The 15,573-nt window shown below is 43.0% G+C and overlaps 1 protein-coding gene across 3 annotated transcripts in view; it reads left to right on the top strand.

The window, feature by feature from the left end:
- The window catches only part of PLCB1 (phospholipase C beta 1), a 675,122-nt gene that overhangs the window by 18,744 nt on the left and 640,805 nt on the right, over positions 1 to 15,573 (top strand). For all 3 annotated transcript variants that reach the window (XM_084624014.1, XM_084624013.1, XM_084624012.1), the window contains exon 2: positions 1,204 to 1,281. In XM_084624014.1, coding sequence (XP_084480140.1) covers positions 1,204 to 1,281 — 78 coding nt within the window. The remainder of the gene's footprint in view (positions 1 to 1,203; positions 1,282 to 15,573) is intronic.

Here is a 15,573-nt window from a genome sequence, read left to right as displayed (position 1 = left end):
GCAAATCCGTTTGCCATCTGGCTCCCATTCTGTGATCCCTGGTGGCTAGGCCACTGGTTATCTTCTCAAGACCAGTGGCTCTTGCTGAGATGGTCAGCGTTGGATCACTTTCCTTAAGATAGTATTTGCCGCTGCAAATTTAATACCTTTCCAGTCCAGACAGGATCCCCAGTCTTTAAAAGCTTGTCTATGGAGGGGAAGGATGCTCCAGTGGTGAGGGCCCTCTTTTAGGAATTGGGACCCTGGGCCCTGCTCTCTCTCAGACTTTGTGTGACCTTGGACAAATCCAGTTAACCTCTCTGTGCCTTGTTTCCCCATATGGAGGGTAATAGCACTGTCCTACGTTGTGGGGGTGTTGTGAGGATAAGCATGTTTAAAGATTGTGAGGTGCTCCGATACTACAGTAAAAGGAGCCGTATAAGTATTTAAGACAGACCAACATTATCCTGCTTTTTAAATTTTTTATTTGTATTGCATCTGTTTTGTGGAATAAAAGAAAGTTGAGTAATATCATAGACTGCAATTTACATGATTAAATCGTGTTCTATGTTTTTTTTTGTTTTTGTTTTGTTTTTTAAATGTTCAGCACATTTTATTTTAACTTGGATCAATTGGAGCCATATTTTCTAAAGATCTGTAGAATGTGGCCTTATTTTTTGTTGTGTGGGAAATGGCTGAGTTTCAAAGCTTTACAGGAACTGTAACTGGTTAGGAGAAATATACATCCACTTTCCGAATAATTTTAATAAATAAAATTTTTCAGTGATCCCACATATGGACTTTACAATTGGATTTTTATCTGCTTTCAGAAAAATGCATATCGTTATAAAAAACGCATATATGAATTACAGACAAAAACAGGAAGTATTTAAATGGAAAACAGAATTAACAAGATTCCTACAGTAATTTAATATGTATAACTGAGCATGATTGGGCAGATACATTCTCTCTCTCTCTCTTTCTCTTGCACGTATACAGAATGTAGAACATGAAAACATTTAAATTACTTAGAAATATATTATGACATCGGAATGGAGATTTGGGATGTGGGATTAAACTGTGTAAGTGACATTCTGTGATTTGGTACCTTCAGGGTGGCTGTTAGGGCTGTTATTTAACAGTGAAGATAAGGTGGACCCGGCCTTGTGGCATCTGCCTTGCAAGTTTAATGTTCATATTATTTACCCTTTTTTTTTTTTGTAGGATTCCACTGTTGTGACTCCAATTCTTCTCAGAACAGATCCACATGGATTTTTCTTTTACTGGACAGATCAAAATAAGGTAAGAGAAGAAATGCCTTTTTTCGTATTGATTTCAATACAGTGCGATAGGGCTGGTGCGATAGGGCTTTGGGCAGGAAGCTTTGCACTCTAATTCTGGCATAGAGGACGCCCAAGGAGCGCTGCAGTGCAGAGAGCTCCTCTGTGATGTAGAGAAAGCATATATGCTCCTCCCCAGCCCCTGCTGCACAGGGCATGTGGCTGGGAAGAAGGAGAGTGATTGGCGATCCTCAGCTGCCTGAGTGGCCCCTTGTGGACAGGGGCCACTACTGGCATAATACAGAGTTGTTCCAATTTATACCTGGGGACCAATCTGGCGTGAAATCTTGGCTCTGCTCAAGTCAGTAGGATTTTTTCCATGGTGTGGTTGGTCCAATATTGGAGGAGTTTAAAGCCACCTATTTCAACCTCCCTGCTGAGTTACTCTGCACTCCTCAGCTGCGACTAAGGATGTGGGTCTCTGTTTTTATTAATCTGTGTTGGAGACTCGGTCTCTTGTTAAATATGTTCCTGTATGCTTGTTGGGAAGGCTTAGAGACTGCTGCATTGCTCCTATTTTACACCAGTGTCATTCCAGTGCTGTCCTGTTTCCCGCAGACAGAATCCATGGCATTACACCAGGGTGAAAGTGGAGCAATACAGTGGCGCATCAGGCCTTTGATCTTTTGTCAATATGCTGTCATAGCGATTCAATGGAAAAACACAGTCCAAGTATTATGAAGAAATTAGTTCCTCTTGTCCCCGAAGATGGATTGTGGTGGTACCTTGTTAGAAAGTAACCTTATCTTGTATCTGTTGCCTGTTACAAAAGAAAATATTAGAATAATGTAATTGCTTCTGTACAGTTTTCATTTTCTGTTAGTGTTTTTTGCTGGGTTCAGAGTATACAAGGCTGAAGCATCAAGGCTGCTGAAACTTAGTTTTCAAAACACACCCTCTCACCCTCAAGTCTTTACAAATAATTCTTTGGCGTTGCAAAAAGGCTTTTATTTTGGTTGTTCTCTATACCACATAGTCCTCTTTAAATATAATGTCCCTTTTAGGCTTTGATTCAGCAAAACACTTAAGCATGTACTTAAGTCTGGAGTTAAAAAATGACCCAGAGTTGATTGGAGAGTTTATTCACATACCCTTCAGTTTCCTACTGTTGTCTGTAAAAACAATGCCTTGAAGCAGTTCTGTAAAATGGCTATTTATAGAATGGTTATTTCCATATTCATGAAAAAATGTTTTTATAATGCCCAAAACATTTTTTAAAAGGTTGGGTATTTGTACAAGAGACATAAGTATCAGTTTGATTTTTTTGAAACTGGGGAATCAAATATATATAAATGGCAACAAAAAAGATTTTGTCTGGTTAGTAATTCATGACAACTAAGTAAAGCTTGTTTTCAAAACCTATCCTAAAGGTCTCTTTATTTAAAAAGTTTGTGTTTGGGGATGATCATTTTCTGCTTATGCAGTGAATATTTTGATTTATATTTATTGTGAAATTATTGAAATTTTTAAAAAAAATTAAATTCTGGTTAAGTATTAGGTGAGATATTTAAGGTGGTTCTTATGATTTATGGTTGGAAATCCAAAGAAGGAACAGTAACCTTGCTTACACACCTACAACCATTGAGAGATCTTCTAAGAGACACATTTTTCACAGCACTGCTGTCATGTTTCTGACAGATGATAGACCATCACGGGTTAATCTGCTCCCTTCTAAAAAGGAGAAGTTATGAATTCCATCGCATTTTGGACTTACCTGAAACCATTCTCTTCCTCTTGTGTCCTGGAAGAAGCAGACACAGGTTTTGGCTTCATTCCATGTAATCGGTGCTAATTAAAATGGGTATGTGCGACTGGCATTACATTTTGGACAGGTTTGTCAAAACCTCTCTCTAAATCCAGAGAGTCATACACCTCTAACAACATTAAAGCCTCAGTGAGACACGCATCTCTTCACCGTTCATCCTTATTATTATTATTATTTTATTTTATGATCAGCTACACAATAATTTGTGTGTGTGTGCACTCATCAAAAGAACTGAAGGAAAGGGTAGATATAACAAAGGGAAAATTCTGCATGCATGACCTCTGTGGTGTTTTCTTGAGACAATGCACAGTTGGTGCAAATATAAATTGCATTTATGCCAGTGGTAGTTCAATTTACACTGGCATCTATGGTATTTCCTGTTCTGTGTTTACAAGATAGAGCAAATACCTCATTAAAATCAGATTCTGAGGTATAGATTGATTTTTTTTTTATCTTTAATGGTGCTTGTTTGATATCTGTTGATAAAAAGACACATGAAATATTAAGGTAACCAACTTTGCTCAGAATAGCAAAACCACAATAAAGAACTTTCTTGCTCAATCATTCCCCTCTATTCAGCACTGGTGAGGCCTCATCTGGAGTACTGTGTCCAGTTTTGGGCCTCACACGACAAGAAGGATGTGGAAAAATTGGAAAGAGTCCAGCGGAAGGCAACAAAAATGATTAGGGGGCTGGAGCCTTATGAGGAGAGGCTGAGGGAAATGCGATTATTTAGTCTCAGAAGAAAAGAATGAGGCGGGATTTGATAGCTGCTTTCAAAGAGGATGGAGCTCCGCTGTTCTCAGTGGTAGCAGATGACAGAACAAGGAGTAATGGTCTCAAGTTGCAGTGGGGGAGGTTTAGGTTGGATATTAGGACAAACTTTTTCACTAGGAGGGTGGTGAAGCACTGGAATGCGTTACCTAGAGAGGTGGTGGAATCTGATTGGGCTGATTTAGTTGGGGATTTGTCCTGCTTTGAGCAGGGGGTTGGACTAGATGACCTCCTGAGGTCCCTTCCAAACCTGATATTCTATGATTGATTAATATAGGATAGCTGGCTTTGGGCCAAGGGAAAGAAGAGACCTCGTCTCTCTTTATGACAAGGAAAATGTACAAAGTCGGTGCTTACAGACGCTGTGTTTATTGCCTTGGAGCTTGGATGTTCGCACTCCAGGGATGGTGTGAAGCTGAAAAAAGACCTGTTCGTGTCACATCTGTGCCTTCTTCACAGCCAAACCAGAGTACAGAGATGCTAGCAGATATCCCGCTTCCTTCCTCAGAGCACTGGCACCAAAACAAGGTCTTCTGTAGCTGAGAAGAGAGAAGATCAAACATTTCAGAGCAAGGATTCAGTAATATTCCATAGGATCTAAAACTATGCCTTTCTCCCTGATGATGATGAGTAAGAGGCATGAGAGACTAGATAGTCGTTGATAACCTGACCCCCAATTTACAGCTCCTGGGGATTATTCTATTATCCTGTGCAGAAGGAGGAACAGGGAGAGTATGACTGTATCCCAGGTGATGTGTATATTGTGGAGTCCCAGCAGTTTATGAATGGGAAGAATCAAGGGACTGGTATAAAGTCAGGTTGGTTTTGGCAGTGGAGGAAAGGAAGGGGGAGTAGCACAATGAGCTGGAAAGTGGCATTAGCTCTTAGGTTCTTAGACTGTGTTTTTTTCCAAGGCATGAACAGGGCCTTTCTAGGTAGGGGTAGGGATGTGTGTGTAAAGTCCTATCACAGTGTGGCCCAATTTGTGATTTCGGGGTGCTAACCAATATAAATAACATTAGAACAAAATGAGTAGTGACTGTCGCCGTCTGAACTTTTCCTGGAAGGTTGCTGTCCGCAGAATACTGATCAGTTCCAAGGTAACCTGGGTTTTTATGGGACCCGGATCATGCATGTAGATGCTTGGGATGTGGCTTGTCCACTGGCATGGGTGAGCCCCACAAAGGTGAGAGCAGCGTCTGTGATTTTCAGGGGTGGACTTGGTCATGTGCAGACCTCATGGTGCTAGGGCTCTGCCTCTCTCCATTCTTGAGGGAGTGTACTACATTGCACAAAAAAAAACAAAAAAAAAAACACCCCAAAAAACCAAACAGCCCTGCAGCAGTAAGTCTGAAAGCCTGGGTCCACTAATTGCAGCTCTCAGACCTTGTGTTCGGGGGCTCAAAATTGTAGTGTAAACATTCCCACTCAGGCTCTGAGACCCAGCAAGGGAGGGGGATTTCAGAGCCCTACCAGGAATGTCTACACTGCTATTTTTGTTTTTGCAGTGTGGACATACCCTTGGAGTCCCCCCCCTTGGTCTCAGGAGCTTTGCTCTGTTGTGTTTCCCTAGAGCTTGGATTGGGATGCTCTGTTAAACACTGGCAACCCATGGACCCTCTCCTAGAGAAGATGATATGAAAAGGTTGCGGTTACTATTTCAAGGACTGTCTTCTTGGACAGATACTGTACCCTGGGACAGTATTCTTCCACTTTGCCCTGCCTCATGAAATTCATAACTCATAAAAAAAAATAGATGGTGAAAAATAAATTTCTGGACGGCGAGGGTTTTGTCATAGTGGTGATGCGGTTTCTCTAAGAATAGTCTTTGTGTGCAATGGGAGAGCAGAGCATAACTCAAGATACAGGTTACCTATTGATAATAGTTTTGGATCAGCTGAATTCTGCTGCTTTGATAAGGAGTTTGAAGATAGAGAAGCTGGCAAAGTACTATTATAATGTGGCCCAGCGCCCATTCCTGTGCTAGCCCGAGGCAGAAGCTAGCTTCAAAACAGAAGCTTTGGATCCCTTGACATTTTTGGAATATTTCTCTTGTCCAGCCAGCATGAAAGGTAAAGGATTGTTTATAGAATTCTTCAAACCCTGTGCTGTACAGGTGGCTGGGTACATTTTTTTCCCTCTGAATAGCTTGATCTGGAGGAAAAAGCAGTCCCAGGCAAGAATGCATGCAATTTCTGACCAGGATCCTAGAGACAAGCTCACCTGCATTCTGATCCTGCAACCAGATATAGACAAGATGGGGATCAATCCATTGCAGGATTGGACCTTTATTTTGTAAATTTTCAAATTAACAATTTTATAAAACCATAAGATGTCTTGTATTTTAATTGTTTATAATGTGCCCATGCACAAAGTGCACTGCTGCCTTCGATTTACAACTGGGCTATCATTTGTTATCATTCAATCCTAACTTAGTTATATTTAAATTTGAACTGTGACTGGTTTTTTTTCTATGTTGCCTTAGGGATTTAGGTGCACACATTTCTCTTTGACATTAATGGGTGGGATTTTTATATATGCTTAAGTGACTCAGAAGCACAAGTCCCATGTGTCTCCTTGAGTCATTTAGCTGCTTCTGAAAAAGTACCATCCAGTGTCTCTGAATGCCCTAGGCAGTTTTGAAAAATTTCAGGAGTGCTCTTCAGTTGTTTTGGAGTTGCACAAAAATTGTGCTTTTGTACCATTCTGAAAGAAAAGTAAACTTCTGCCTGTAACAAAATTAGCATACTTCCCCCCCCCCCCCCTTTTTTTTTTTTTGGAACTTCCAGACAATGAAAATATCCATTGATACTTTAGGAATCATGGAGACCTATTAATATTCGTGCCTCTCCATGAGATGAATAGCAAGATTTTTGCCTGGACAGTACAGGGGTGCAGTGCAGAGGTGTGGCATTTCATTGGCAGCTCTAAGAGGAACTGTGGTAGATGCATACAGAATTTCCCTTGGGGATCTGGAGCAGCATATGCTGAAGTGGCAGCTTGACCACCTTCTGAACATGTTCATTTCATATTTCAGCGCTAGTCAGCTCTGTTGGCCAGTGTGCAGTGTGGGAGAGGCCATGGCCCAACCCTCACCCTACCCCTTTTGGGAAGGGTAGACCCTCTGGCTTTGCTAGTATCGAGCTCTGGTTGTGCTCTCCTACCGTGGTGAAGATGGCCCCTTACATAGAGGTGTTTAGTAGAGGGGAAAAGTTCTTTTTGCAGGTCCATGCAGAGTCAGCCAGAATACCGGCTCTGTTCACAGTAGACCTCAAAAATTCTCCCTTCTGCTGTATAAAGTGTGTCCCTTGTCTAAATCTAAGGCCATGTCTACACTACAAAATTATGTAGACCTAAATGACCTTGGCATACAGCCGACACAGTTATTAAATCGTTTGTGTTGTGTGCACACGTAGCTCACAAAAGCTTATGCTCAAGTAAATGGGTTCGTCTCTAAGGTGCCACAAGTCCTCCTTTTCTTTTTGCAAATACAGACTAACACGGCTGCTACTCTGAAACTTGGTTCCTTGTGTCAGCAGTACGCATCCTCACCATGAGCGCTTGTATCAATGCAGTGTGCAGTGCAGTATGGGTGAGTATCCCACTGTGCAACTCAGCACCATCCAGTGCAGGCTGTTTTGGAAATTTTTTGCAGTGCCTGATGGGGCTGGAATGAGTTGCGCAGGGGTGACTGGAAGCATGTGGTCAAATTCCCATAACGTGGTCTTCTCCGTCCCATAATTTCATCTGCAGCCCATAATATTTTGCACCTTCTTTTCAAAGACCCACAAACCCACGCATCCCTCCTCGCTGCCCACCATCTCTGATGGAAGCATGGGGCCTTCACAGCTCTGCACTATTGTCATGAGCGTTGCAATCACAGGGCGCCTGATCCTGCAGTATTTGCAGAGGCACAAGAGGAGCCGTGGGGAACATGATGTTTCCTTGGAAGCTAGATTGCGATGGGACATAGAAACAATTCAAGGTTCTTGGTGTCATTCATGGAGTAACTGTAAGGGAGATGGTGGAGTGCCGGTTCCAGGCCCAAGAAACAAGCACTGACTGGTGGAATCTCATTGTTATGCAAGTTTGGGGTGGTGGGTAGTGGCTGGAGAACTTTCGGATACATCAGACCACATTCCTTGATCTGTGTGCCAAACTCACCCCAGTCCTCCAGCTCAGGGACACCAAAATGAGAGCTGCACTGACAGTTGAGAAGTGGGTGGTGACTGCACTGTGGAAACTTGCAATGCCAGGTTGCTTCTGGTCAGTTGAGAATCAATTTGGAGTCAAGAAATCCACTGCAGGGACCGTTGTCATGCACGTGTGCCGGGCCATTAATCACCTCTTGCTATGCAGGACTGTGACTCTGGGCAATCTGCAGGATGTGCTGGATGGTTTTGCAGCAGTGGGGTTCCCGAACTGCAGTGGAGTAATAGATGGCATGCATGTCCCTATTTTAGCACCAGACCACCCTGCTTCAGTACATCAACAGAAAGGGCTCTTTTTCTACAGTATTGCAGATGCTGGTAGATCACCGGGAACACTTTACTGACATCCGTGTGGGCTGGTCAGGGAAGGTACATGACGCCTGCATCTTCAAGAACACGGAACTGTTCAGAAAGCTACAAGCAGGGACTTTCTTTCCTGACTAGTGGATTACCATTGGAAATATGGAGATGCCAAGAGTCATCCTGGGTGACCAGCCTATCCCTTGCTCCTGCGGTTCATGAAGCCATATACTGGCCCCCTCAACAGCACCGAGAAGCGCTTCAGCAACAAGCGCTCAGCAGGTGCAGAATGACCGTTGAATGTGCCTTTGGTCTTCTGAAAAAGGGTGGCTGGCATTGTTTACTTCCCAGATTGGTACCTCAGTGAGAAAAATATCCCAGTGGTTATAGCTGTCTGCTGTGGCCTGCATAATATCTGTGAAGCAAAGGGAGAAAAGTTTCTGCCGAGGTGGTGGGCGGAGGTGGAGCGGCTGTCTGCGGAATTTGAACAGCTAGATACAAGGGCTGTTAGAAGACCTCAGTGCAGAGCTATACAACTCAGGGAGGCTTTGAAAGATGATTTTAATAGTGAATAGTGTGGGTTGTTGTTGTAGTGTGCTCTACCTGGCCTTGCTGTTTCGTGGCCTGGTATGAATCTTGTGATTGCTGTGTATGTAGGACTATAACAATGTCCATGCACCTATTAATATTGTTTGTTGGTGAATGGTGTTTATGGGTTCTGTAACACAGTGCAGGAACAGGAAATTGGTCGCTGTCAGATCTGCTTAGTACCAGCCAGCATATGTTGTGAACTAATAAAGATGAATTCTGTTCCAAACAATAAAATTTTATTCTGTAACATGAACCAGGCAATTAAAAAAAGGCAGTACTTGATTAAATTTAGGGAACAGGACTTACGAAGGAGAGAGAACAGTTGTTTCCATTTCAGGTACCCCTACACTGACCTGTGAAAGTCACGGTTGGTGCATGAGAAGCTGTGATTGTCTTTAATGCTCCCTGGGTGGAGTGGTAAGGGCAGTGCACTGACCCCTGATGCCATGTGGAATTTTGGGGATAGGAAGGTCCCAATATAGAGTTTTCTCTATGGGCTGCAGAGAGAGGCAAGCACGGGATGAGATTCTGGTCCCCTTGAAGTCAATGGTAAAGCTCCAATTGATGTCAATAGGGCTAGGATTTCAAGAGATGCTCTAGCTCAATCACAAGATATGGGCTTGATGGTCATAATAGTCCCTTCTAGCCCTAAAATCTGTGATTGAGAATTGATCTGCTATGTGTCATGGGGCCAAAGTGCTACATCTAGAAAAAGAGAGGAGTAGAGTATGTAGGATCCTTCAGGATCCGAGTCAATTTCAGCATTCCTGTAAATAGCGGGTCACTTTTCAGCTAGTTAAATTGCCAATGATCCATTCAAATCGAAGGAGCTGTGCTCACTTGCACCTGCTGGGGATTTGGGCCAGTATCTTTTTATGGTGCTCTGTGTCCATTTTTAAATTTGGCTTTAAAGCAGAGCGTTCCTTAGTGACCTGCAGGCAAAAGAACTTTAAGTCCTTTATATGTTTTACAGTGCATCTGATTAGAAAACTGTAGTAATGGGTATGTTTTTAAATATATATTTAATACATAACTAATATAATTTCATCACACTAATTTCACACAGAATTTTAAAAGGGTCATATAGCTTTTTTTAAAAAACCTGCTCCAACATTGAAGTAGCTTTGTTTAGTTTAGTAAAGAAAGAGTATACTGTACAGTCTATTTCACTGCTAAGGAGGTCTTGGCAGGATGTCTATAAACATTCTGACTGCCTAGTCTCTCTCTGTGAAAAGAAGGCCAAACAAACCCTTTGTACTGAGGCTTTTAGAAGATCAAGATTATAAATACTGCTGAATCAATGGGAAGAGGTGATGCTTATGCCTCTCTTGTTAAGCGATCATCTTAACATGCTAAATCAAATAAAAGTTATTGTCTTTTTCCCTGTTTGTAAATATTTGGTAGTAACCTTACCATTTCAGCAGACAGAACCACTTACAGTGAGTCTGCACTTATCTGTCGTGAGCCTTAGTCACAAAGGCATTCTATCAACTTGTAGGTACCACTCAAACAGCCTTTTGCTGCAACTGCAAGCTATAATCCACACAGAATCCGAGAGCCAAGACACATGGACTGAAGAGTATTACAGGCTTTGAACACAACTTCAACATTTTTGTATCAGTTGGGTTTTTTGTTTTGTTGTGAACACTTTTAGAAAGCATATGTTTTACGACATAGTCCCAGCATTCTTGTACCTGTGGGACTTTGATGTGGATATAGGTACGACATCTAACCCATATCTCCACATCCCCTCTGGTAAACTGAGGCTAAGTGGAGCCCTTGGATCAATGGTGAAAGTCCAAAATCCCTTTCTTCTGAGCTCTGTGACCTTGTTAATTATTGAAGGAACCTCTGATAGCATCTGAACGTTGTTGTCTTCAGCTATACTTTGAGTTAAACTCCTAGAAGTCTATCTGAGTGAGTAATGAGTTAGCGCACGAATGTGGGAAACAAGCATCCTGTTCTGTTGATACCAAGCAGACTGATTTAAGTGGCTTCATGACACTTCTCGGGGCACCCAAGGTTCCAAGTCACCTTGCTTCCACTGATGTAAGTTGCCCTCTACACCAACCTAATAACTCCACCTCCGCGAGAGGCATAGCACCTAGGTCAATGTCGTTAGGTCAATGTAGTGTCCCTGTAGTCACTGCGTTGCTTACATTGCCTGTTGCTGCCTTTGACAGCCAGAGCCCCGCCACCCTGGGGCTGACCGCCCAAGTGGGACTTCACCTTGAATGGTTTCTTGAAATATGCATTAGCCACTTATGCTAAACAATCTGTTCCACTTCGTACGTGGACACACTTCGTAGCAGGGACATACTGAGTTAGTTTCCCAGACCTGAAGAAGAGCTCTGTGTAAGCTTGAAAACTCATCTCTCTCCCCGACAGAGATTGGTCCAGTAAAAGATATTACCTCACCCACCTTGTCTCGCTAATATCCTGGGACCAACACGGCTACAACAATACTGCATATTTAAGACTTTACTCCTCAGCAGAGCCCTCAAAAATAAGACTGGCAATAACACCCATCCTGGCACTTTCACGCTGTACTGGAAACTGACTGGGTTACCTTTCTCCTCCCTGCTGGGTTTTGAGTTAGAAAGCGAGCCCCCCTGCTTACCTTAGGTGTGCTATATAGATCACTTGAAAGGAAAAAGAATCTGTTTATATATTTAAAGTGGAGCAGCTTTCTAGCTTAGCAGTTAACACAACAGGGGAGTCAGTCTAGTAACAATCTGTAGTCACCTGTAATTCCCAGATGCTGAGATGCCCCCCACCCCAACTACTTACAAATCAGCATGTGGAGAGGGAGGGAAGTGAGGGGGAGTGATGGGATTGCAGCTGAAAGTGAAAATAAAGAGAGATCTTTCATGGAGGCCAGCTTTCTGTCATTTGCTATTGTATTTTATTTTTAAGAGGAAATCCCTCAACTTTCAAAACATGGAAATTGTTCAGGACTTGTAAGGGAAATGGGACTACATCAAAGACAGAGGCACACTAATAAGCATTTGCCACTGGTAAATATAACTTCTTATTGCGTGGGATATAACCTTCGTAAAACAGGTGTGGGAAATTATTAATACACAGTTCCGGCCCAGTACTTAAAATGAGAGAAATCCTCAACTTTTAAAGGGGAATACTGCTTTTGTGGGGTGACTAAATTTTTTGAGACCAACATGTGACCCCTTAAATTGGCCTAATTATTCAGAAAATGCTGAGCACCACTTCTTCTCTCTGAAAACAGTGTTGTCCTAATGTAGCTGTTGGAGCGCAAGAGTATGTCCAGCAAATTGCTGTATGGCGAACAGGCTGTGCTCACTCTTGTAAGAACATACTGTAGCTTGTCCTACTTTTGGAGAAGAGATAGGGTTATGCAGTTGTAGATTCAGTTCAGAAATAAATATTAAGGCTGGTCAAATTTTCCATTGTAACTGTTTTTTGGTGGGAAAACTGGTTCTTTGAGAAACCAGTGTTTTTCATAACAAGTGTCTGATTTATGTGAAAAATTTCAGGTTTTAAAGTATTTCAGACCCAAACTTTGACAGAAACAAAACAAAACATTTGGACCGTCTGCACTAGAAAGGTGTAACAGGATCCAGTGACTGGAAGTTGAAGCTAGACAAATTCAGATAGGAAAAGGCCTATATTTTTAGCAGCATGGGTAATTAACCAAGGGGACAACTTACCAAGGGTCGTGGTGGACTCTCCGTCACTGGCAATTTTTAAATCAAGATTGGCTGTTTTTCTCAAAGATCTGCTCCAGGAATTATTTTGGGGAAGTTTTATGGCCTATGAGATACAGGAGGTCAGACTAGATCTCAGCGATCCCTTCTGGCTTTGGTACCTGCAGATATGACCTATTGATCTTGTATTTAGCTGTGACACTCGTAGTACCTTTCCCAGACCCAAAGAAGAGCTCTGTGTAGCTCAAAAGCGTCTCTCTCACCAACAGAAGTTGGTCCAATAAAAGATATTAACTCACCCACCTTATTTCTATGATTAGCCCATGTTAATTCATACATCCTGTGAGCTGTTCGGAGTGTTGCTTTATCTCTGTCGCTACAGTAAGTGTAAGTAGCTTAAGTAAGTTTAGTGATCTTCAACTAACAGTTGTGCACAATTTTAGGAGTAGCGTGGTGTAGTGGATTAGGGCAGTGGAGTGGGGTCCAGAGGATCTGGGTTCTAGTCCTAGCTCTGCTGTGAGACCTTCAGCAAGTCACTTCGTCTGTTTGTGCCCGTTTTCCCTCCTACTTTTTGTCTGTCTTGTCTAATTAGAATGTAAGTACTTTAAGGCAGAGACTGTCTTACTGTGTTTTTTATTATTTTTTTTACAGCGCATAAGACGATGGGGCTCCAGTCTACTGTAATACAAATAATTTGGCAGCAGAATTGCTAATGTACATAAAATCCCCCAGCTGCACAGAGACCCGGGCAATAATTGAACACAGCAGCGGGTTGGTCAGCTGGAAGTCAGACTTCCATTTCTTTGTTTTTTACTTTTTAAGTCTTTTCTTATTTCATAGTCTTCACTACTGCACAGGTGCCATTGATTTTGCCAGCTGACCTACTGTTAGTATGGTTGGAAAGACTACTGCTCTTACATCAGCCTTTGTACTTTTGAGAAAAAGCAATTGATCTCTTGATGTCTGTTAAATTGGATTCTCTGTGTGCAGTTGGGCTAGTTCAAATACTACTATCTCTTTGGCATGTTTGCTCCTCTTACTCACTATTTATTCTTCCTATTGTGCTTTTAAATAGCCATTCTTTTTTGGGGGGAAAGTTTGCATTCAAACGCATTTTCTCCAGGTAGGGTATGTTCCATCTCTGTGCATGTCCTCTCCCTCCATAGGTGTATTCTTTGACTGCAGCTACTAATACGAAATAAGACAAATTGGAAAAAAAAAAAAGGGGGTTAGCAGAAACATGGGGTGGCACGCAACTAACTGTGGGATAGTCTGAATATTTCATCATCTTTGAACAAATACGTGCACTTCTTTAAGACCAATCAAGCGCTGAGACTATTCACTTGACCGCACTGCCTTGTATCTTTCGGTATGTCTACACGGTAGTAAAAGACCCATGACTGGCCCATGCTAGCTGACTCGGGACTATGAAATTGCACTTCAGGCTCAGGCTGGAGCCTGGGCTCTGGGACCCTGCAAAGGTATGTAGACATACCCTTTGTGCAGTCTTGCTGATCTGGTAGCTTTTTGCTTGAACTCGGTATAGCTATAAATGACTACCCAAGTCTCCATGGTGGTAAGAAGAACATGCTCTATTGTGCAGCGTTCTCTTCTGTCTATACCACAAACTGTTCAAAGCAAGTGGACAGTAGTGTACTAGGCCGTCCTCGTAGAGAGAGGACAGCAGCAGCAGCAGCATTCGGCTACATCTGTCCTGCCTCTAGCCTTGTCCCTGCTCTTTAGTACTTGATGTCCCCCACTGCTCCAACTCCTAGTGCTATGCATGGCCAGTGATCAGATGCCATGCAGGCACACCTTCCCACAGCAGCCTTCAGCGCTCCAAGTTCTTTGCACATTCGTCCCACAATATTATTTTTTAAGTGTTTTGTAACTATGGAGGGGCAGCACCCATCACCATCCTCCTCCAGAGAGTCTGCTGGGGTAGAAGACTGTGGCTCTGTGGAAGAAGTGTCCCCAACAGAGGCTGTCTGCGGGTTATGCTGAAATAGAGATTTCAAAATTTGTGTCGAGATTAAGGCCAGAAGGGACCATGAGATCATCCAGTCTGACCAGCACATCCCAGGCCAGTAAATGTCTCCCAGTTACCCCTATGCTGAGCCCAATAATTTGGGTTCAACTCAAGTATTTCAGTCCTCAGGAGGCTCAACTGCTGCAGAGAACAGGCAAGAACAAGATGCCACTAACGCTCAAGACCCCTGCAATGACAGGGCCTTGATTAGCGAAGAGACTCCCTTACTGGTTCTGCAGGAGTAGGGCTTTTTTACATGCTGGGGGGTAGAGGGGATGACCAGACTAGCTCTGCAGTAGCTATTCCAGTCAACTTCCCAAGGTCGACAAGCCCCCTAGCTATAATGCTTTGTTGGAAAGAAGTCCTCTTCTATTTCTGGGCAGGTCACTGATGGCAGCGCCCTTTTAATAGGAAAACCAAACCCAATAGGCACTGGCTCAGAATCTCACTTGCGACTGTTTAGTACGCCTTTTCTTTTTTTTATGTCAGTGTAACTCCACTGATGTCAACGGTTCCTCCTGAGTTACACCAGTGTGAGGGTGTAAAAGGGTTTACTGGCTCCCATGCCTTATCCATCCACTTGAGGTTCTGACACAAGTAACTCTTTACATTATTTCTCCAAAGATAGGCTTCACAAGGGGTGAAATGGCACTCTGAGGCCCCGAAATCCAAAATTTAGATCCTCAAAATCCCTGTTTAGCTGCTGCCTCATTCTGTAGCTGCCTAAACTCCTCAGCCACGTGATCTTCTGCCAGCTGGCGTGTGCATAGCCTCCTCCGTCCTGCTGCTGCTGACACCTAACTCATGCTTAAGCCCTGTCCGGATTCATAAAACAGGGTCTGCCCCTGCTTGTTTTGCCTGTGGGGCCCAATCCACTAGACGAGCTCCGAGACCACTTTAG

This window comes from Lepidochelys olivacea (genome assembly GCF_965140295.1).
Source record: "Lepidochelys olivacea isolate rLepOli2 genome assembly, chromosome: 3".
Classification (NCBI taxonomy): domain Eukaryota; kingdom Metazoa; phylum Chordata; order Testudines; family Cheloniidae; genus Lepidochelys; species Lepidochelys olivacea.
Note: the sequence above shows the minus strand (reverse complement) of the source record. Positions and strands in the feature narration are given on the sequence as shown.